The 24699-nt window shown below is 40.3% G+C and overlaps 1 protein-coding gene across 1 annotated transcript in view; it reads left to right on the top strand.

The window, feature by feature from the left end:
- Nucleotides 1-24699, top strand: part of LOC306982456 (protein MTSS 1-like) — a gene marked incomplete at its 3' end in the record, with an annotated part of 85976 nt that overhangs the window by 48643 nt on the left and 12634 nt on the right. Inside the window, exons 4-6 of the mRNA XM_079582391.1 lie at nt 5904-5988; nt 9446-9537; nt 9699-9773. Of these exons, the coding sequence (XP_079438517.1) occupies nt 5904-5988; nt 9446-9537; nt 9699-9773 (252 nt within the window). The remainder of the gene's footprint in view (nt 1-5903; nt 5989-9445; nt 9538-9698; nt 9774-24699) is intronic.

The raw sequence follows: 24699 nt of genomic DNA, 5'->3' as shown, positions 1-24699 counted from the left end.
GAGGCGGCGCAATATATATGTGTGGCAATTGCCATTTCAGGAGAATCCATTTTTATTATTGCAAGGTCACTGAGGTCTTTCGTCAGGCTGAGTTATACATTTTGGCAAACACGGCCTAAAACAAAAGGCACAGTTTTAGTCATGATTTTCCACATTTTCTTTCATTTAAGCTTTGTTTTGATCCTGATTTGGTGATTTTAAGTCTTGTCTTGACACAATGTGTGTGTGATGTTGATATGGTTTCGTTAAATATTGCAAAATCGGTATAGAAATATTAAAAACAGTTCCCAAATATTGCTTTTTTTCTCATATCACGCAGCCCTAGACGACTCTATTTCTGTAATATATCATAGAATGTATCTTAAAAAGTTGGCAAACATTGGGCGGATAAAATTGGGGAAAAACAGTACTTTTTCACCAATTACTCCGGTACTACTTAAACCTCTTAACCCCCACCTGAACCGAACACACTTTCTCCAGTTTGGCTTTGCCCAAATCTAAAAGTTTCTTGAAAAAAGCGGCAAAATAAACAAATGCAACAAAAAAAGCCACGAAAGAGCAAACAATAAAGTGAGTTTTGTAGGTCTTATTTTTCACATGAGGTGTTACTCTGGCCTATAGGGTGTAAGCTCCAGTCGAGAAGCTTTTCGATTTGGGTAAAGCCGAGCTGGAGAAAATACGCTTGGTTAAGGCGGGGGGTTAACAGTTTAACAAATGCTGAATTATGGATGTATTTTCTACCAAATAAAGATACGCTGACACTAACCTGAATGTGTGCATATAACAGGGAATACTACCCATAATACTAATCTTAGCTTCATGCTACATGCTAACGCTAGCTTTTACGTTCTACTGGACAATTTGCTGTGTGAAAACAGTCGCATGGACCCGATTTTGACTTAGTTTGAGTGTGCTAAATATGGTTATCAGGGTATCCGCGGGGTCTTAAAAAGTCTAAAAAAGCCTAAAATTAAAAAGGCCTTAAAAAGTCTAAAATTCTGCCTCTTTGGTCTTAAATCCATGGTAAACTGGTCTTTTTTTATGACTCTGATTTTCTTTACAGTCTATTTATATATTCAAAAACAGGTCTTATATTTGAGATTTTGTGGTCTTAAAAAGTCTTAAATTTGAATTGTCCAGCCCTGCAGGACCCTGGGTTATAATCTGCTAGAAAATAAACACGAATAAAGAGAGGGAAAGATTCCTTATCCTTTGCTTGACCAAGTCCCGATTATGACGTGTTTCCGTCTATCTATTACAGTCCCAGTTTCAAACACAACACCACGCAACTGAAGCTTTGGAATGTGTGGCCTGGGGCCAAATTAGAAATAATAATGATTAAATCCTGACGACACTGAGCTGCATCTCAGTGAAATTCTGAAATCTCAGTGGGACTTTTTTGAGTTAAGAATGAAGAAGAAGAAAAAAATCCATTCTTCCATCTTGGTGGCATACGGCTTCTTCCCGTTAGGGATGTACCGATCCACTTTTTTGAGCTCCCGATCCGATATTTTGACACTTCATCTGGCCGATCCGATACAGTCTTTTTGTATTATTATATTTTTATATCATGATATACAGTATTATAGCCTAGGATTATTACTGTAGTTTTACCTTTTTTTTTATGAACATGAAAGAGGTTTTGGCTTTAGCTTTGAATTTTAAATGAGAACGTTTTTCAGAAGCAGGTGTTAGCAACAGGTTGACAATAGTCGACACATTAATTCATATCCTCCTGTGTTATGTGGATGTTATGATTGATTGTACAGTTTCTGTGATTTTATTTTGGCAGCATCTGAATTCTGTTTGGAATTGTGTCTTGTAAGCCCATGAGGGCTGGGCACTTACTTATGTGCAAGACACAATAATAAGATTAAATCAAATCAGTATCCTAGCTTAGCGATAGCATGAAGGCAGTGAATCTGTGGTTCTGGATCTGCAGCGGGTCCACTCTGCAGGTTTCTGCTGCGATAAACCTCGTACCCATGACCGCAGATTCACTGCCGTCTTGTATCGGACCTGTCCAGTCATCAAATCCGATTCAATCCGATACTCTGAAAAAGCCTGATCGGCTACTGACACCGATACTGAATATCGGATCGGTACATCCCCACTTCCCATAAAAAATTTTTTCCAAGATGGCGGTCCATCCATTTGAATACTCTTTGCTCATTGGTGCATTTCACCTTAAAAATCTCTCCTTTTGTGTTACTTCCACATGTTTGTCTGTTGTTGTGTCTCTGGGGAAGACTCCTAATAAACATTAATACATGAATAAACATCTGGGCCGTGTCTGGAGCCCCCACCAGTGACGATATCTACCATCACTGGGGATTCACCAACCACGCCCACCGTGTCTATATCTGGTGGGTTATTTATGTCTAATAGTGGAGTCAGAACAGCCCTACAAATCCACTGCTGTGATGGTTGAGGAAAATCCTAAAAGAAGGATCAAATATGGTTCACGGATTTGTCTCGTTTGCCTCTGAACTGTTTTTCACACAAGGGGCGAGTCTTCGAAAGCACTGGTTTTGAAGTCGTCCAGAAGGCGTCCACAAAGCGCTCTTTATATGAGAGCGAGAGTCGGACAGAAGGCCAGTGTGGATCCATGTTCCTTCCCTTCACTCCGTCTGTGTCAACATTTGTGTCCTGAGTCCAAATGTCACGCAGATCTGAGCGGCAAAACACTAAATACCAGCTTTGTTTGGAGCAACTGCTGCAGGAAAATACAATCTTTAACTATTAGTGCGACGGTTGCTGCTGCTGAAACTCTTTCTGCTGCTCTCACTTACTAATACTGATCGCAACTTACTAAAGCAACACTGCCTGACCAAAAAAAACTGCATGTAACTAACTGTTTTGATCTGGGGCTGCTGCAGTTGGTCAGGTCTAGGTTCAGCAATAACTATGAGCCCAAAGAACAGATCAGCTTCTTGAACAACCAGGTTATTCCATCAGTGGATTTCTTCTTCCCTGATGGCACAGTCGGTCATATACCAAGATGACAATCCCAGGATTCATCAGGCTCACATTGTGAAAGAATAAGATCTTTCTTTATATAGCGCCTTTCACAGACATATAGTCACAAAGTGCTTCAGGATCGGACACCGCAGAGCCCAGATCTTGACCCCATTGAGAGTCTTCGGGATGTGCTGGAGAAGGCTTTGGGCAGTGGTCAATACAAGATCTGGGTGAAAGGTTAATGCACCACTGGATCCTTTGACATTGTGGAATCTTATTGAAACAAAGCCACAGTGAATGTGCTGTCATCAAATCCAATGAAATATTAAAGTGTTTTTTGTGTGGCGAGAAATGTGTTGAAAAGTGCAACGAGTAGTATAGTCCGTTTCACTATGTTTAGATTTCCACTGTTGTGGGATTTTCGAGTATGAAAATTATGTTTTTGGAAACCTTATGGTATAAACAATGAGAAAAACAATGTTTCCATTTGCCGTCGTCATTTGGTGAAATTGTGCAATTATACCATTTTTCCATTACAGTGAACGGGGAGTTCTGGTCATCGCTACGGTAACACCATGAAACATATGACAAGGCTTTCATTGACTTTTTTGACTGGAACGACTAAATGGAATTTTCTGCCAAATTGACTCAGTGCATAACTTCAAATCATAACAACGCCACCCACCCACCCAACTTCCTGTTTCGATCCAGCACACCAAAATAAAAGCACCATCTTATTCATTAGTTCAACTTTCTTTCTGCCAAACTATTAACAGACAAAACACTTAAAATGTGTGTATTTAATTATATTCTTGTAATGCTTCAAGTACCTGCTGAACTAATCAATGAGACGAGCTGTGTGCTTTTATTTTGGCGTGCTGAATCGAAACAGGAAGTCACTTCTTGGGCAGCGTTGTTGTGATTTGAAGTTATGTACAGTCAATTTTGTAAATTTCCGCCAAACTACGTTTTTTACTCCCCATATAAATGTTGTTGTTGCACTTTTTATTTTTTATTTTTTTTACATTTCAGAGCAAATGGAAACATTGCTTTTCTGTTTGCTTATTTAATAAAGTTTTCAATAATGTATAGTTTTGATACTTTCCACAAAAATCCAGAGAAATTACATAGTGAATCAGACTGGGGTCCTGAGATCTGGAGGTTCTTCGCTCTAAGCTCGTGGCCAAAGGTGACGGGGTTTTCTGTTGCAGCTACAAAACAGTGTGATGATCTTCCTCTCCACATTAGAGCTGCACTGATTCTTGACCAATTAAAAAACAGTTTAAGACACATTTTTAACACTGTCTCTAGGAAATATCTTAGCCAAAAAGTTTGCTGTTCGTGCTGCCTGTATATTGTGTATTGTCTTTATTATATTTTTGTACTGTAGACCTTTTTGTGAAGCACTTTGGTCAACAATAGTTTAGATGTGTTATATAAATAAAAGTGATTTGATTTGAAAGTATGGCTTGGTAACATTTTGTAAAAGGAAGGAAAGAACTGTATTTGCATAGCGCCTTTTCACGCATGGTCACAAAGTTCAATTCCTCTTTCCTTTTTGTATAATAGTTTGTATTGTATTCGGCGTGGAGGGCCACAGATCGTTTGTCAATGGAGTAAAACATTCAATTCAAATGCATTTAATTGGGGCTGTGTCTTCATTAAACTAGTACAGCTGTATTATTGATTCTCAAACTTCCCACACAAAGAAAAACAAAGGATACCGAAGAACATTTTTGAATCTAAGATTGTCCCAAGGCTAAACCAGTGGATAAAACTATGATTATTCTGTCTCCTGTCCCTCGGAGATGACGTTAGACTCTTGATCTCTGCGGAGCGGCCTGTCCTTGTGCTTTTGTACACGTCCTCCCTGCAGTAATGTTTTTTGTTTACAGCCTAAATTGTATAAAAAGGTGTGTCTTGTTATTTTGTGTGTAAAGCTGGATGAGCCGATCAAACAGGTGCACAAAAGAACCGGTAACACACAAAACAGGGAATGTTTCAAGCACATTCTGCCTTTAGTGTGTCCAGTATATCATGGATGTATTATTTTGGGTGTGAAAGTGAATTTCCTACACGGGGGCTGAACAAAGTGTGATTGAATGATTTGATTTGGACCGAGATCACTTTGTGCATCCTGAAATGTTTCAGTATTAATGGGTCAAGAAGTCTAGTTAATTGTTAGTGCATTTACGTTAGATTAAAGCCGTACTAGGTAGCGTGTTAACCTTAATAAAGCCTTTTTCGTAGTCCCTGTGGGGGTAATACAAGTGTTTATGGGATGTTTGGAGGGTCTTTCATCTCCCCCTGGTGTCTCTGGCCAGAAAACCATGTTGGCAACTTGACTGCCACCGGTCCGGAGCCACCAATACACACTAATGGAATCACGAAGAAGAAGCTAACATGCTAACGGGCAAAGCTAACTGCGGGCTAGCATCACTTTAAACAGTATCCCTCTCTCCCTTCGCCTTTTCTGTCAGCGTAGTATTTACTCTCCAAGACAATGAATAAGTTAAAAAATCTTAACTTGCTGCGACACCTGCAGTTGTGCTTATGGCCTCTAGGGGCAAGAGTTACTTAGTACTGCTTTAAAGATGCCTGATTTTGCTCTTGGTTTATTGTCACGTTCATGTTGTCGTCTGGATTTGGGGAACTGGTTTTGCCCAGGTGGAAAATGCACATAAACGCTCGCTCAACTGGGGAAAACCGACCGTCAAAACGAGCTTCCAGACTTCCGCCCCTGTGGAAATCGAGAGAAGGGTCTGAAATGAACAAGTTTAGCTTTTGAGATGCTAACGCTAAATTCAAATGGTTAGCTCACTTAAACAGTGATAAAAGACCCACAGTCCGAAAAATGAACCAGTTGGGTAAAATGATGAACACATTGCCTTAGAAGAAGGTTTCAACTTTGGTGTTTCATTTCATTGTTTTCTTTCTCCTAGGAGCCACAAAAGAGATCGGGACAGCGCTGACCCGGATGTGTATGAGGCACCGCAGCATCGAGTCCAAACTCAAACTGTTCACAACGTAAGAAACACACACAGGAGTAATGTTGTAAGGAAATCTAAACATGCACCAGAGGAAATGACAGAAAGTATTGATACCTCGATACTAGGGGTGGGAACCTCTGGGTACCTCACAATACATGGCTCGCGATAACGACAATCTCACAATACGCCGATACTGCGATAATCGATATGTTGCACAAAAATAACCTACGATACATCACGTTTAAAAAAGCCCAACAAAAAACATGCTATTTTTAACCTTTATTTTAACATATATTATTCATCATTTATATTTCTTTTTATGTGCTTTGTATCACTTTTTTCTGTGTCTATAAAGGATCCCTGACTTACTCACTGAAAATGGGTCTATAGATCTGTCGGTGACGTCATTTACATTTAAAGGGACTATACAGAGTTAAAAAATGTAAAAATAATGTATTTTCCTCCCCCTACATGTGCCAACAATGTGTAGAATGAGCTCAGACCTGTTCACCACAACTGCCTCTAAAATCCTGCACTGTCACTCAGAAAGTTGCTAATTCGGGTCCGAAGCGTCGTCATGCACGAGCTTAATATAGAAGCTGCAGTTACACGTATGACCTGAGATGGCAGTAGTGAGTATAAAATGGCAAACTTGCATCTAGCCCCTTTAGATAAACAAGAAACCATAGTCCTTTTTAAAAAGGAATAAATCAACCCCAAATTAATCTTGTATAAAAACTATCATTAAAAGTGATTTATTTGTGTGACAGTGTTAGGTGCTTAAAACTGCAGTGCTGCCCCCTGCTGTCCTGACTGAGTTCTTGATCATTGTCAGCCTCTTTTGACTGTGGAGCACTGCAGCCTCATTAATATGCATGATGTCGTCAAAAGTATCGATATTGGAATAAAAAGGTATCGTATCGTCCTGCAAAACATCGCGATATATCGGAAAATCGATATATTGTCACACACATTCTTGATGCTCCTTCTAGTATCGAACAATCTGTTTTTCTACAACCCTAATCGTCTAACTGTAAGTCATTTTATTTGCCGCTGTCTCTGTTGAACGTCATGTTGTTGCAGAGAGTGAGACGGCGCTTCACTCATATCCTTGACATAGGGCTGCTCGATTATTGAAAAAATAATAATCACGATTATTTTTGTCATAATTGAAATCACGATTATTCAAACGATTATTTGTTGCCTTTAAAAAATCCATCAAAAAAGTGACAAAAATCCAGCAAAAGTGAAAAAAATCCAGCAAAAAAAAGACAAAAATCCATTAAAAAAAGACAAAAATCCATTAAAAAAAAGACAAAAATCCAGCAAAAAAGTGACAAAAATCCAGCAAAAAAAAGACAAAAATCCATTAAAAAAAAAGACAAAAATCCATCAAAAAATTGACAAAAATCCATCAAAAAAGTGACAAAAATCCAGCAGAAAAAAGACAAAAATCCATAAAAAAAAAGACAAAAATCCATCAAAAAAGTGACAAAAATCCAGCAGAAAAAAGACAAAAATCCATAAAAAAAAAGACAAAAATCCATCAAAAAAGTGACAAAAATCCATCAAAAAAGTGACAAAAATCCAGCAGAAAAAAAGACAAAAATCCAGCAAAAAAGTGACAAAAATCCCAAAATTAAAAATTTGGAAAAAAAAAATTGAAAAAAATAATTATAATCGATTTTTTGCGATTATGCTAATTTTGTTATCGTTTACTGTTGTAATCGAAATCGTAATCGAATTTCGATTAATTGCACAGCCCTACCTTGACATACTTTCCTGTAACAGTGTGTCTGTCGTGCACGTTTCAGTTCTTCAAAAGCCGTTGCAGCGCTCGCTCTGCGCTCACACATGACGCAGTGTTCTGTGAATGTAAAGCTCCCGTTCACAGAGGCAGGGCAGGTGTGACTGACAGCGACAGTGTGGGAACCAAACACTTTCTCTCTGCTCGCGTCATGTTTGTCAGACAACAAACTGGCAACAACTCAAGGAATACCTCATTTAAGCTGCTGTAGCAGATTTAGGAAATGGTGTCCCATGGAGAAGCTGAATTAGATCTTGTACAAAACCATTCCAGATACATTTACACGCATGGTTTTATGTAGGTTACCAGCATCATGCAGTATTTCCACATGTTACTGCTGTACGAACTCTACGGATGCAAAAGATTTTATACCAACGCAATAGAAATCCTTTGTCCAGAAGCTTTAAATCAACAGGTGCTGTGAAGTAAATTTTTTGTATTTGTCAAATTTCAAATTAATTATAAAATTTCTGAACTATGAAGCAGTCGACAAATAAGCTTGCACTGCAGTGGTTCACAGGGTTCTCACCAGGATTTTTCTCACAGTGTAGGGGCAGGCTGAAGTGCGGCGTAGCGCGAGGACTGAAGGGATCCGGGGGCCCCTCTTAAAGGGATATTTCAGGATTTTTGACATAGGGCCTCATTTCTTAGTTATCCAGAGTGTTGTTGATTTCCGGAGTTTTACTATTTTTTTAATTCATGCAGTCCTTATATATGAAGAGTTTAGTGGTGCTAGGCTAATGCTAGGCTAGCGCATGTCTATGGTAACTAGTAGCCTGCATTAAAAACCTCTTCAAAATCATGGGCTCGTCCTCCAAACGTTGCCATATCTGATTTGTAGAAAGCTCCTTTGTGAATTCCACATGCAGTAATGCGGCCGCAGGTAAACAAAGTAAATCCGGTAGCCTAGCAGATCACTCTGCCACTGCGTAGCTACAACCAGGAAGCTGATGCTGCTCAAATATAAGTTATTTTAAATGCAAAATGGTTATATTTCAAAAATACTTTAGATAGTTATATGGGTAGTCTGGTGTTATAAGTGATTTGCCTCAGGTGCACTGGGCTTGGGTAAGACTGTTTTTAATGCAGGCTACTAGTTACCATAGACATGCACTAGCCTAACGACACTAAGCTCTTCAAATATAAGAACTGCATTGATTTAAAACAAAGAAAATATCTCTAGAAATCAACAACACTGGATAACTAGGAAAAGAGGCCCTATGTCAAGAATCCTGACATTTTTAATTAGGTGTTATTATGACGGTATCGATTCAAAAAGGAAAAAACAACAGAAAATCCCCCCTACGTGGGTTGAAACACAACGTAGAGGGGAAAATCCCAGCGTGGGGGAAGAAATTGCAATAAAACAAGCTATAAAAAAACAATTTTCATACAACATTCACAGACACTAGTGGTTCTCAACCTTTTTTGTCCCGCCTTAACCTTTCATGCTCACCCCGACTACCCCAATGCTCTCAATGGTCAATTAGTTTGAAAATGAATGACTTAAGCTCCTATTTATTGGCAAAAAGACAATGTAATATACGCTTTGCTGTGTCATACTACTTTACTTTGTTTTTGGATGTTTGTTCCAAAGTTGAGACAATCAGAAAGAACCCAACTTGTGTTTTATAAATGAGTTCCAGGACCATTCCTACTAATACAGAATGATATTTGTCTTCGTCAGGGCGCTGTCTGAAGGCCTGATCTCGCCTCTGGAGCAGAAGATGGAGGAGTGGAAGAAAGTGGCCAGTCAGCTGGACAAGGACCACGCCAAAGGTACAGCTGCTCCACACAAACACTCAGAAGAGTCGCTTTTACTCAGTCAACACATATATTGCCCCGATGTATCTCAAAAGTGTAATCCTGGTCCGAGTTTCTTCATCATTGTTCTGAACTTTAAAATCGCCGTACTAGTTCATGTTTCTTTCTCCATTCAGAGTACAAAAAGGCCCGTGCCGACATCAAGAAGAAGTCGTCGGACACCATCAAACTCCAGAAGAAAGTCAAGAAAGGTTAGAATCACTGTGTTTTGGTCCAACTCTTCTACTCTTTGAAAACAGAAGCAAAACACACAGAGGATTGTTGAAAAGCGGCTGGCCTGGCGCTGACCCCTGATTGTCAGAAATGTCATCATTCTCTTGGCTCCGGTGGTATTTTAATGTGAATTATTCTGCACTTTTTAAGGGGATTCTATCTCGACTCACTCAGATATTGTGTAATGATGTGACAGGTATTGCAATGATGACGACATCTTGAATGTTAACAAGGCAACAGAGCTTCACTGATTCCACAGTTTGGTCCAGAAATCTGCCAGGACTGGAGGAGCGGGATTGATTCATTTCATACGGCTAATAACATGAGCACAGTGTTATCGATCAGGAAAGATTCTGGTGTAATTTGCTCTAGAAGATGATGGATCTTTTCTGGATATTTGATTGTTTTTGTTAGGGATGCACTGATACCACTTTTTCTAAAACCGATACGAGTACTTTTGTTTGAGAACTTGCTGATACCGAATACTTTCTTCAACATACTTACTTTTTCACAGCGGATTGGTTTGTAGTTGGTTAGCTTACCCATTTACATTTCCTTGAGTGAAGAAGGCTACACTTTTAAGAGAAGTTATATCAAAATTGTACAGATGCCAATTTATTTTTTTCTTTCAATATTACTTTTAATTTTTATTGCACTGTCCATAGACAAAACAGCTCATGTCCAAAAGCATTTCATTGTTTTGCTCAATATAAACATGCTGTATCTCTTTAAATTGGATTTTCTGAGGACATTTTAGTTGCTGGGTTAGTTTTATTTCAGATGAATAAGCCCCTGGGTGTAAAACGGCGTTAAGAATCGCCAAAACTGTTAGCGGCTAGTTAGCAACGTTAGCTTGTATCTTGTAAACACTGCAGACTCCACGCTGCAGTGTCGTCTGTAATAAAGTCAGCTCTATGTGGAATATTGTGTTTCCACTAAAGAATTCTCCAGTTTGTTGCTGTTTTCTCTCCTCAGTGGAGTTGCATCCCTAGTTTTTGTCAATCCCAGCCGAGTCTCAATGATGATCATGTTTGTAAGGATGTAGCAGAGTGTTCTTTATATTGTTGCAGTATCAGCAAGTTGTTGGTTATTATCAGGAAAAAAAGGCTTGTTGTTGTCGGCAAATGTAAAAAACAACCCACATGAGGTAAAACTGCCTTGCAATTTGTCCGATCTGTCAGCCCAAGCCTTTCACTGTGAATTTCTGAGACTAAAACTTCAGTCTTGTGACAAATCGTCCCGCAATGCAGAGTTAAGGCGAGACACTGCAGGTGAAAAGGGGAAAAAAATAAATGCAGAGATATCAATTTGAAACTTTTGCTGAACATCACAGATATAAATATGAGAAAAAAATGTATTGCACTTTTTCTGTCATTTTATGTTTTCACATAAAAATAAGGCAGTTTGAGCATTAAAATGGCCAAAATTGCCTATATTTTGGGCAACGAAATCAAAATAATGAATTGAGCCAGATTAAAATGTTATGGTTTTATTTTATTGACATATTAGTAACTAAGATTATTTCAGAGGGGATTTTGGATATTTTGTTTAGTTTTTCAATAAACTAATCATCAGTGAAAAAATCTGGAAAAACTCAAATTTCGCCTGTTTTTTTGGTTTCAAAGTTGAATAAATCAGGTTAGGAATTAGATATTAAAAAATCCCTCTGAAAAAACCTTCAAAATATTGTTAGGTCTCAGACTGTAAAGTTTGGAGTCTGTGGGAGCTTCTATAAGGGCTCAGGCTCTGCCCGAGTGCGGCTTCTCTCACTCAGAGAAAACCAGCCCTGAAGTTTTGTAGCGAGTGCTCATGCTCGGCCCGTTCTCCGACTTTTCCGCTCCAGCGTCTCGTAGGAGGAAAAATACCATATTTGGGTGAAAGCGTCATCACGGGGCCCCTTAGCAGGACACGTGGATGTAAAATCTGTCAATATTTATGAATGAAAACCCGCTTGAAAGACGGACTTTCTACGCGGCGCAGCAGCTACTTCCGGGTTGCCCCACCTCGCAGACAAAACATCATAAAATAAACATCATGCGGGTGATTTTTGTCATTTTTATATCTGACATGAAAACTAAGATGTAAAGGGAGGAAAATAGATAAAAATCTCCACTTCGACCACTACGTGAAAAATCAATACTTTCACTTACCGTGTCTCGCCTTAAACCTTCCAGGCACTAAAACACATCTAAAAAATCACTGAAATGGCCTGTCGTGTTAGTTTACTTCATCATGAGAATTGTTACAGCCAAAATGTGACACAAATACTTCAGACTTAAAGTGCTGTTATTGATGTAAGTATTATCAAAGGCCTTATGCTTATACTGGAGAGAAAGTGGAGCTGAGTGAGGGATTTATTCATGCGTGTTTTAATCGTAAATGTAGGAGATGTTCTGCCAGAAGGCGAAGACACCAGACTTGGCTCGGTGTCAGATCAGAGTTTGTCGGTTGCTGCAGAAACACCCGTGAGTTCCCAGCAGTCACCTGACCACACCTCTCGGGTGTCAGAGGGACACGCCTGCAGTCGCCATGGTTACGCCCGAACCACTCACTGGAGGTCGAGCGCGTTCAGACGGACTAATGATACGACTGCACGAGGCAACGGTAAACAGCGCTAAACTGTCCTGGCTCTGGTTCAGGTAACGGGAGCTCGTCGGTGTCTAAGGCGAACACGGGAGCTCGTCTGAACCGGTTCAGCTAAACAAGACTCAGCCGAGTACAAAGAGTTTAAATGTGACGACACAAGAGTAAACCAGGACTAAACAACAACGGGAGGACGTCATTGGTCAATAATAATGATAAAAAAGCAGCAATTTTTGGAATTGGGAAAAGCATTAGCATAAAGTTATATTTCATTGAATGTATTATGAGATACAGTATGTTCTTTCCTGAGCTTAGACGAGTTGATACGTACTGGTCTTATCTTTGTGTGTGCGCTCAGTCACACAAAACGACCAAAGATGTTGTTAGCATTTGGCCTTTCCCAATGTATTCCTATAGCTCCAAACGGGGTGAAGTTGAGATATGTTCTTACCTGAGCTTAGACGAGTTGATCTGTACCTGTCTGATCTTTGTGCCTGTGGAAAAGCTTGGTCGCGTCCAACTTCACCACATTTGGAGCTATAGGAATATGCTGGGAGAGGCCAAATGCTAGCAACATCTTTGGTCTTTTTGCGTGACTGAGGGGACGCACAAAGACCAGACAGGTACGTATCAACTCGTCTAAGCTCAGGTAAGAACATCTCTCAGTATGGAAAAACAGTGGCCTGTTCCTTTAACCCCTGAACTGGTTTTCACCTGAGCAACTTGCATTGATTTTCATGATGCTCCGTTTATCTGAGTGTCCTGGGTCTCTGGGCTTCAGCTTTGTCTTTGACATCTTTGATGGCCTGGATGTTTTCCTCCAAAACACACTTTTTCCTACAGGCACATGTTTGGGTGCCACATGGTAGGGCAAGGTCAGTGTATTTAATCAGGCATTCTTGCCTCCTTTCAAGGTCCACATTCAGGGCTGCCACATTTACTTTGCTCCTGTCGCAGAGTTCGGTGTCTCTGGCCTCACAGCAAGTGAGTAACACATAGTTATTTTAGTGAGCTGGTTATTTATACACATTCAGAATACTACAGATTTTGTTTCTCTTTCCGGCGGCTGTTTGTGTGCCATTTTTTAGGAGCATTTTCATATGTTCCTCTCATGATGCTTTTCTTTCATTTTATTAGACATGACAAGGTTTAATATAAAAGAACACGCCTCAAACATGTATTGTCATGTTGTGATAGATTTTGATGACAAGAACTTTTTATCTGGTGAATTATCTCAGGTAAAAATCACCCGGCGTTAGTGATGGTGTGATGAATTTGAGCGATAGTGTTAAAGGTGCAGTATGCAACTTTTTATGGGGAAAAACAAGTTTATATTAATACGTACTGTATTTTACCTTTCTGTGACTCAGTGGCTTTACCGTACATCCCGGGAGCCTCTAGGATGCTCCAGGACCAGTTGTTTTTTAGGTTTCTGGTAGGTTTATTTACTGCAGATGTATCGGTATCCATGGTTACATAATACATTCCATCCAGAAAACTCGAAACTCTAGAGGTCACAGGGGTGGAAAGTAAAACGCACCGAGCTGCACACCCATACAGCCACTGGGTCAATTTTCAAAGTTGCATAGTGCAGCTTTAAAAATGTATTGATTGTATTAAAGCTGCATTATACAACATTATGTGAAAAAAAGGGATGATATTTGCACATATTTGACCTTGTAGTGACCAAGCGGTATGGTGCCTTTACTTCCCATCATCTCTACAACCCTACAGGATCAATTGCTTGGAAGATTTTCACAGCCTCTCACCAGAAAACCTACAAGACAAGTGATCCTGGAGCGTTGTAAACTTCTTTTTCCGTATAAAAAGTTGCATAATGCACCTTTAATATTGAACAATCGAATTATTTTCTTGTACTGCAGTCAGGGTTTCCTTTAGCCGGATTTTGTGGAGCAACGATGCCGCAGATGATAGAGCGGGTCGTCTCGTGATCTGTAGGTTGGGGGTTCGAGCCCTTGGGCAAGACACTTCACCCTTTGCCTCCAGTGTCTGTGTACATTGGTGCATGAATGAGAGAGTGAATGGGTGACTGGTTCCTTACTGTAAAACGCTTTTGGCCTGATAAAGGTAGAAAAGCGCAATATAAGTTGAGTCCATTTCCCATTTTTGGTCGCTTTGAGAATTGAATGACCGGTGAATATAATTTCCATCAGCCAAAATGGCCGCCAAGAACTCAAGAGCTAATAAATGTGATTAAATGTGACAAGAATGAATCCATGGCTAAACCAGGACAAACCCAGGGACCACCACAACAAGCAGATAAAATGTAATATTTAAATGCCTTAACTGGACGTTCTGTGCCGTTGCCCTCTCAGAAAATCACATTTCAGTTTCTTTTATCTTGCTTTGCCTTTATGCGCCCCTTTGCGTGATCTGAAATTGCCCCCGAATCAGAAAGAATCGCCCCAAAGCCAAATATACAAACGTGCGTCCCTGCGTACACATTTCAAGCGGTTACAGAAATAGCCGTGAGTTTGGATCTGCCCGCGGTAAACAGAGCCGCGTGTGATGTGGCCAGAACGTCTCTGAACATGTTTTCCTCTGCCGCCTTTAAACTGCTGCAGATGTGGACGACCCATACTCGCCTGCGATTGGCTGAGGTGAAGCACGTGACCAGCCCCTTTGTAGCCGGCACGTGTAACATCACAGAAAAGCAGGAACTGAAGCGGAGCCGCCTTTTTTATTTGTTTCTCACTTGGATCGAAACGTAGATGCGGTTTTATTGGAGTGTGCAGGCGTTTCCCCTGTTAGAAGGAAGTGATGTCTAAAATATATTTAACCTCTTAACCCACAGAATAGTGACAGAAACGTAATGATGTGTCATTCACTCACTGGCTTCATTGTTGTACGGACATTGCTTATATGGAACTGTCTTTGGTAAGGATCAACAATGCATTTGTGGGGAGGGTGTATCTATAAAAAGGGGAACCAAATTTGACTTCACTTTGTAAATTGTTCTGTTGTTCTAAACACATTGAGTGCCAACAATCCAGACCATTTTTCATGATATTTGTAGCACCACAATGTATTCTATGTTATAGCTATGGACACATGCTATGGCTCGTTTGAAAGGTGAGAATCTAGGCTCTCCATAGGTGAAAACAGTTTAATTCTACGTTGGTTCCTGAGAAATCTAAGCTAAATAAAGGCTAGCTTGGCTTTTTATAACGTAAATAACGGGGGTTTTATGCAACTCTCTCCTTTCTGGACAGACACTAGCGTTATGGGAAGAGGCAAATGCCTAAATATCTCAGTTTCAATTTAATTTTCAATGACAACATTGCTGACATTCATTGTTTTGAAAACATGCCGTGTTATCAATCGCTTCGACTTTAACAGGATGTTTCTCAGTCGTCCTTGGACTGATTTTGACCATCTAAAAACTCAGAGAAATGTTAAAATCTCAACTGTTTTGATCTTTCCATGAGAAGCCGCTCTGCTTTGTCAAACGTGCTCCAGAGACCGAGAGAGAAATCTAAAAGCTTCTTGGACAAAGCGTGAAAACAGGGAAGCAAACAAGGACGAAAATACAACATTAAAAAGTGACAAAAAAAAGCAACAAAAGACCGACAAAAACAACAGTAAAAAGCATCAAAATGCGGTGACAACAGGACAAAAAAGTCAGTTTTGTAGGTCTTAGCTTTCAAATTAAACGTTAGACTGGCCTATAAACTGCAAACCTTTATATTTGAGTTATGCCAAAATGGAGAATGTGCTTTTTTAAGGCGTGGGGTAAGAAGTTAAATACTTCCCGATGAAGCCTAGAAAAACTTATAAGACTGGTGTCCTTCTTACCACTACGCTTATGTGGCTTAGCTGCGAGTCTTGCGCGTTTACCTCCTCGTTTGCCCCTTTTTCGTTTCCTGAAGCACCTCTTGTGACGCCTCCACTGTGCTGTAGGTGTGGGGGTTCTTGGTACGTCCTCAGTGTCTCAGAAGAAGAAAACTGTGGATTTGTAGGTCTCAAATGTCATTCAAAGACCTTTAGCTCATCCGTTAGCTGTTGATAAAAACCTCCTCTTTAAACTTTTCACTTTATATCATCCACAAACCACCAGCACACCGCAAGACGTGATATCTCGATAACTTAATATGACTGGAATTAAGAATATTTGACACTTATTTGAAGTGATTTTGACTGAAGACAAAACTTTGTTCCAGTAGTGCCTGTGCTTGTCCCTTTGGCAGATAATTGAATATACCTACTCAAAAAATAATGGAATTTTCCTTTGTTTTAATACATTTTTTGAAAGGGAAGTTGTAGATTAAGATCAAATCACTACTAAATCAGGTCTAAGATGGATATTTAACAGACTAAACCATGTCTAAACCAGAAAAAAAGAAGAAATTGGAAGATTTGATAACAAAAACAAGAGACAAGACAACATGGCACTGATTATCATTGGCAAAAACATAGAAGTCTCAACACAGCAAAGAAAACAAGTGGGTTTGGACATGTTCGCGTCGTAAACGGCTGGAGCGAGAGAGGAGCAGCAGAGGAGGTCTTTGTCACTAATCATACACTGAGTCAGACACAACTTTTCCCTGTGTATCAGACCGGACTCTGTAATTATCCATCTGCTGTGAGACCGAACAACTGAGAACTGCCGACATGTGAAGGGCGGCGACGTCAGTGAGATTGTTTTTAATGGTTATACTCTGTTAAACTAACATCTCAGTCAGACAGGGACACGATGTCTGATTGTAAAACGGGATGCAAAGTGAACTAACGTGGAAAACACTGTCCTCCGAATTTAGAAGAATGACTTTAAAGTGCGATAATTAGGGGAGGTTGTGCTGATTTTCATTAGGTTTACTATCTTGGATAAAAGAGCTAATGGAACAGATAGTTTTTTTTTTCTCATTTCAAGTGTTTTGTTGTCTTAAGTTTCCAAAAAAGTTGAGTTGAACTTTGAGTATTGGCTTTATTGTCCATTCATCCACATGACGACACACAGAGAATTAAAATGTACGAACAGTATATTGAACAAACGCTCAAAACTTACTCAAAACACAGCGTAGATTCTCATATTCAAAGCTCTTTTTTGTCTCATCTCATTTAAAGCAGAACTAGGTAACTCTTGCCCCTAGAGGCCATTAGCGCCACTGCAGGTGTCGTAGCACGTTTTTTTTTACTCATTAATTGTCCGTGAGAGTAAATACTGCGCTGACAGAAAAGACAAAGGGACAGGGGGATATTGTACATCCAGTTTCACAATGGAGATCATTATTTAACTCAAACTTGACTTTAAATACTGTTTAAGTGGCGCTAGCCCACAGTTAGCTTTGCCTCTTAGCCTGTTAATTTCCTCCCCGGAGGCAGGAAAGTTGTAATTGTGGTTTTCTGGGCATCGGGGGGAGATGAAAGACCCCCAATCACCCCATAAACACTTGTATTAGCCCCAGAGGGACTACGGAAAGGATTTATTAAGCAAAACAAGTTACAAGGTGATCTTTTTTTCCACCGGTATTTTCCCAAAACAAATAAATAGTAGCGTATTGCGACACATCTGCTCATACTAAAGCTAATGCGGCTACCGGTGGAGAATTGTTATGACCTTCACAGTGCTTTCATTAGGGAGTCAGAACACAGCTGCATTATTAAGTAGCCATGTGCTTCTGGTGTTGCTTAGCGTCAGTCCTTCAGAAAAATAAAACTGAGCTGGAAAGACATTCAGACGCCGGGCTGTTAGTTACAGCGACTGTTATAATACTGTATCTGCTTCTGCCATGTTTTTTAAAGGGATTTTAATGCTGGAATATATATAAACTTTTCATGTTTAATACTACGTGGTGCAACAAATGACCGCCCCAGTGCACAATGACCTCAGAAAAATCTGTCCCAGTAAAAAATGGAATTGAAGCTTTATTTGGCCATTGTCAAGCATCTTATTCATATATTATTATTTAATATACTTTTTTTCTACAACTCATAATTTTCAACAATATCCTAATGTGTAGAATGAGCTCAGACCATAACTGCCTCTAAAATCCTGCACTGTCACTCAAAACGAGGATAATTTGGATCCGAAATGCCGTCATGCACGAGCTTAATATAGAAGGTGCAGTTACACGTTTGACCTGAGGCGGCAGTGGTGAGTATAAAATGGCTAGCTTGCATCTAGCCCCTTTAAATAAAAGCACAGACTAAACAATTCAGACCACCCATTCAGGCCACAGATTATTTTTTTACAGAGGATTTTCAGTGCCAAAATCAGTACAGTAGCACGGTGGCGTAGCGGTTAGCGCTTGTGCTTTGTAGCTCGAAGGTCCCGAGTTCGGTTCCCAGCCTGGAGTGTGGAGTTTACATGTTCTCCCTGTGTCTGCGTAGGTTTCCTTCAATTTCCCCTAACACCACACATGTACATTAGTCCAGAATGAATGAGTGTGTGTGTGGTTGGTGGTAGATGGAGCGGCCAATGGCACAGATTGGCAGCCTTGATTATGTCAGTCTACCCCAAGGGGCAGCTGTGGCTACAATAGTAGGCAGTAGGCATTGAGCTGTCTTGTAGCTTGAGCACTTGAGGCTTTAATAGTGCAATACAAGTGTAAGCCATTATTATTATATTAATACAGGGGGAGGCAAGTTTGTGTCATGGAGGGCCGATTTTCTTCATTGCCAAAACACCAAGCGCCGAAACACACAATTGTAGCCCAAAGTAAAGCACCTTTTTTGTACAAATAAAAGTTTTGCACATAATATATTACCTAATGGGTTTGTATTGCTGGGAAATGTGAAGATATTGACAGTATTTTCCACATTGTAGAGCCTTTTTCACGCATTCCGTCTCCGGTTTATGAATAAATGTTTCTCCAAAATTCTCTTGGGGGGCCAGCGGTTTTGTACTGGAGGGCCGAATTTGTGACGTTGCCTACCCCTGTAGTAATACATTTCAGTGCAAAATCAATGCATATTTATCTTCCCTCTGTTCCTTTTTGCTCATGTAAAAAAACATGTATGTAAGTAGGCATGAACAAATGCAAATACATCACGTGATTTCAGGATCAAAACAAACATGTGGTGACAGCTGGACTTCCTCTTCACTGCTGCAAAGGGGAAAAAAACACCTGTGCATAAACTCCTGGTGGCAAAGACGTCACATGGAGGAAGAGTTGTTGCAAATGTCAAGCTCCAAAGTTATAATTTTAGCTTTTCGAGGACAGTACGAACACAACACACATGAAGTCACCACAGATGATCAGTTTGAAGCAGCGCTACTTGGCCCATATTTCCCTAAACTCAAACTTGGGCTGACACTGCTCTGGTGTGTCCATAGATTTGGTCCTAAATGGTTGAAGTCACGCTAAAACCCTTTGCTAATCCTAAAAAATGGACCAGAGCCAGAATTACTCCGAGTAAAGCTTTGAACCGCTGCCAAATGGATTTACAATATGGCTATTACGTATAATCTCTAACTTGTTGCTACTTGTTCAACACTCTGTCAGCTTCTCCCTGCCTCCTACGCGGCGCTGAAGTCAGTCCCGCTGTATTCTGATCCGTGTGGGCCGCAGACTAGCATACGTATACACAGAAAATACCCATAATTCCCCTGGTGTGGGCCTGATTTAACTCGGCCCCGGGCTAGTGTTACCTTCTCCGCAGAGGAATGCTAACAAACCGGTTCAGTGCTGTGAAAGTGGCTCTAATGGGTACATGCTAACTGCTAACAGGCGCTAATGACGGCAGGATGAAAGGGTGAGCATGTTTGCTAATTGCAGCCTCAACAAAATGGATGATTATTTTGCTCAGTTCAATTCAGAAAGTCAAAGAGGAGCGGGGATTAGCAACACAAAGGCAGCAGATGAAAGTGTGAAATCCATTGTAACCATAACAACTGTGATTTCACTTTGATTTAGAACTGATTCTGCAACCCGAGAATATACAGTCCCGATGAAAAGTTTAACCTCTTAACCCCCGACCTTAACCTCTTACCACCAAAACCAAATGCATTCTCTCCTCTCGCCATTGTCGTCACTTTTTATTTCCCTTATGTGTTTTTGTCACTTATTGTGCTTTGTCACTTGATTACTTTTTTGCTGTTCTTTTGTCACTTTTTTGTTGGATTTTTTGTCTTTTTTTCTGCTGGATTTTTGTCTTTTTTCTGCTGAATTTTCGTCATTTTCTGCTGGATTTTTGTCTTTTTTCTGCTGAATTTTCGTCATTTTCTGCTGGATTTTTGTCTTTTTTTTGCTGGATTTTTGTCACTTTTTTCTGGATTTTTGTCTTTCTTTCTGCTGGATTTTTGTCATTTTTCTGCTGGATTCTTGTCACTTTTTGCTGGATTTTTGTCTTTTTTCTGCTGAATTTTCGTCATTTTCTGCTGGATTTTTGTCTTTTTTCTGCTGAATTTTCGTCATTTTTTGCTGCTTTTTTGTCACTTTTTTGTTGGATTTATTGTCTTTTTTTCCTTCTGGATTTTTGTCATTTTTCTGCTGGATTTTTGTCACTTTTTTCTGGATTTTTGTCATGTTTTTGCTGGATTTTTGTCACTTTTTTCTGGATTTTTGTCTTTTTTTTCTGGATTTTTGTCTTTTTTCTGCTGAATTTTCGTCATTTTTTGCTCGATTTTTGTCTCTTTTTTTTTGCTCGATTTTTGTCTCTTTTTGCTGGATTTTTGTCTTTTTTCTGCTGAATTTTTGTTGCTCTTTTGTCACTTTTTTGTTGAGTTTTTATCATTATTGTCGCTTATTTTGATCACTTTTAAGCGTTTTTTTTGTTGCGTTTACATCCTCATTTTCTTCTCGTTTTTTATTGCTGTTTTGTAGAAGCTTTTAGATTTGGAGAATTTGGAGAAAACATGTTCAGGTGGGAGTTAAGAAGTTAACCCAGCACGTTTTCTTCAGTTTGACTTTACCCAAATCTAAAAGCTTCTTGAAAAAGGACACACACAAAAAGCAACAAAAGACCAACAAAAAAGTGTCTAAAATGAATTGAAAAAGAAAGCGACAGCACGGCAACAACACAAGGAAAAAGATCTGTTTAGATGAGTTTTGTAGGTTATCAAGGCATTCAAATAAGGCATTAAACTGGCTCCAGTCCTTAAGCTTTTAGATTTGGGTAAAGTCGCACTTCACCTCGGTTAAGGTGAGGGTTAAAGGAACAGGCCACGGTTCTTCCATGCTGAGATATGTTCTTACCGGAGCTTAGACGAGTTGATTTGTACCTGTCTGGTCTTTGTGTGTGCCCATGGTAGAGTGTGGTCGCTTCTAACTTCATTCCGTTTGGAGCCATAGGAATATACTGGGAGAGGCCAAATGCTAACAACATCTTTGGTCTTTTTGCGTGACAGTTCTTCCATACTGAGATATGTTCTTACCTGAGCTTAGACGAGTTGATGCGTACCTGTCTGGTCTTTGTGCACGTGGAAGATTGTGAGAGCTTCCAACTTCACCCCGTTTGGAGCTATAGGATTATACTGGGAGAGGCCAAATGCTAACAACGTCTTCTGGTCGTTTTGTGCGACTGAGCGCGCACACAAAGACCAGACAGGTACATATCAACTCGTCTAAGCTCAGGTAAGAAAATATCTCAGTATGGAAGAACGGTGGCCTGTTCCTTTAAGAGGTTAAGAGTAATTGAAAAATGGTTGGATCTTACCAAGGTTCCAAGTAGAACTTCAATATGCAACAAGAAGAAATGGGAGTGAGAATTTTAAGTAAACTGTTGAAAAAGACCAAATGAAATATTCTGTTTTTACAACTGAGCAAAGATGTGCATTCAGAGTCATTTTCTGTCAGGTTTTCACACTGTCATGACGTCCTGATGCAAAGGCAAAGAAAAACCTTCTCGTTTTGAACATGGTCGGGTTATTGAGCTCCATAAGCAGGGCCTCTCGCTGCGCATCATCGCTGCTGAGGTGGGACGCAGTCGCTCAGCATGGAGGCTCCGGAGAACAGAGTTTGTGCATCACTGGAATACAGATGATGCTTTTCCACAGATGAGTAAAGGGATGTCCTGCTGATCTCCCAGGACGGCTCCCGTCCTGCGTAGCTTCAGTATGTCCAAACCAGCTACGTGCTTGCATTATGAGATGTTAATATACTTTATATAGTTAAAAATGAATGGGTATAATCACTGCCACCTCTCAAAAGGTAGTGCTCATGATTATCCACCAAAATATGCCCAAGGAGAAGGCTGTCAGTCAATAGCGTCCGTGTGAAACATTTCTAACGCTGTATTCAAACTTGTGCTACTATGGACCAAAATTGTACCTTCGCAAGTGGACCGAACTGAATGTACTGCACGAAAACGGTTCAGTATTGGCCCGGTACAGTTACACCCCGTATTACATACAGTATAAACAGCTCTTCTCGAATGATTCGCCTGGGATTCGTCTGAAGGTAGATTTACACCAGAGACGCACACAAGCGAAACAGACATAGATATAATTTAATAAAGATGAGTGGGTCCCATTCAGCCCCGTTCAGTGAAAAAGGTCCCGAGTCCTGTGTGAAATTTAATGGCCGCTCCGTCTCCTCCTAATCAGCCTGTTCCTTAAAAGGGCAAAAAGGCGGGAAGCCCTGCACTCGAGGAGCGGGCGGAGCCTCCACAGAGCTCCAGAGCTTGATTGACAGGCTCTGGAGCCAGTGAAAGTACTGAAAATGCTTCCAAATTTCGGGTTGATAAACAAAAAGCGTGGTTATTTCACCCACCCCAGCGTTGTCACATGGGTCATAGCAATTTTTAGAAAAAGAAAACCTCTTTGGAGCCAGGCTTTTGATTCTAATGGACTTGAAACGTCCCAAGAACTGCTTGATTCTCCCAAGTGTCTCTTGGAGTCGGTATTATAGCAATGTCCTTTCCCCGTCATAAGGACCATACAGGAGCGTGATCCTCGCCCATTGGCAGCAGAGCAGAATACCCTATAGTTCTATAGCAAACAGTCTGGCACATGTAAGTTTTTCCTTTACCACTGTAGAAATGCCCCAAAAACACAGTTCGATGCCAGTACTTCTACAATACATTCATTATCTTTGCTTAAAAGTTCCCTGTTGTTTCCTCTGTTTACTGGAATGGGTGTCTTTAGAAACATGCATCTTTTGTGCCTTTGTGGCAGTAAAAACATGGGGTTTATGCGTTAAAATAGCATGAAAAAGCATATCATTTTTCTCGCTGTAACCTGTGATCACTTAACTATTTCAAGTTTAAAAGCCAGTGGTGATTTTACCTCCACTGCGCCCCTCATGAGCACCTCCTCAGCCCCGTTTTCCCTCTGAGGCGCGTTGTCTCCCGTCTGAACCCTCTTCATCTTTTCCACGTCTCGCCTCGCGCATGACGTCAGGGTTTCAGGCAGACGGTGGTTGTTTTCGGTGTGAACTCCTGCTCACCTCCTCCGGTGTGTGTCAGCGTGTGGAAACTCACCTGAAGGAACACCGGGCTGATTCACATGCGCCACAGCTGTTTTCCAAACACAGCCGAGCAGAGGAACGTTCGGGACAGTGCTGACATTAACTACGGCCTGCTGACCTCGGGCTGTGCAGATAATACGTTAGAATAATGGGCAAGACCGCATTTGTTTCCTTCTTCAACGCCTTAACTGAGCTCATTGTGTCCGGGTCGACTTTACCCAAATCTTAAAGCAAAAACAAGATGGAAATGAGGATGAAAAGGCAGCCAGAAAAAGCATCAAAAGAGCGACAAACAAAATGGGAAACTAAAAAGTGATGACAAAGCAACAAAACGGTGAACAAAAAAACAACAAAAAACAGGTGATAAAACCACAGCAAACAGCAAAAGCATACAATGAAAAAGTGACAACGCAACAGGTCTTAGCTTTCAACTGAGGCGTTACTGTGGCTCCAGTCAAGAAGCTTGTGTTTTTTAGATGACACAGAATGATTTCAATTCGGATCAAAATCCATTCCTTTTCTCACGCTTTAGTTTACTTTTTTCCCTTGATTCTCAGCTGCGAGTCCTTAATCCTTAAATGCATAGAGACATTTTAATTTATTTATTGGTTTATTTGGTCGGGACGGTGCATGTTAATGAACGTACATGGGCCTCATGCATGTAAACACGCCACGCCGGATCGTAGCTTTGGGCTAATTTCCATCCGTCGTCCCCCATGCGAACTCTCAAACACACTCTTTCATCCTGGCCTATAGGTGGCGTTCACGATTTAGAATGTGATGTCATAATGTCAGATGGAGGGCAAACTCTATGGGAGAAATGCAGTTTTTGGAAGAAATCTCCAAAACGAAAATTGACAAATGTTTTTCCTCTTCAGTATTTGATCGTGATTGGATTCACAAACCTGTGATATTATTTTGTGTTGAATGTTTGAAAATCCTTTCTATTGGA

Source organism: Gobius niger (assembly GCF_951799975.1).
Source record: "Gobius niger genome assembly, chromosome: 24".
Classification (NCBI taxonomy): domain Eukaryota; kingdom Metazoa; phylum Chordata; class Actinopteri; order Gobiiformes; family Gobiidae; genus Gobius; species Gobius niger.
The sequence above is the reverse complement of the archived record's forward strand: the minus strand, read 5'-3'. Positions and strand labels throughout refer to the sequence as shown.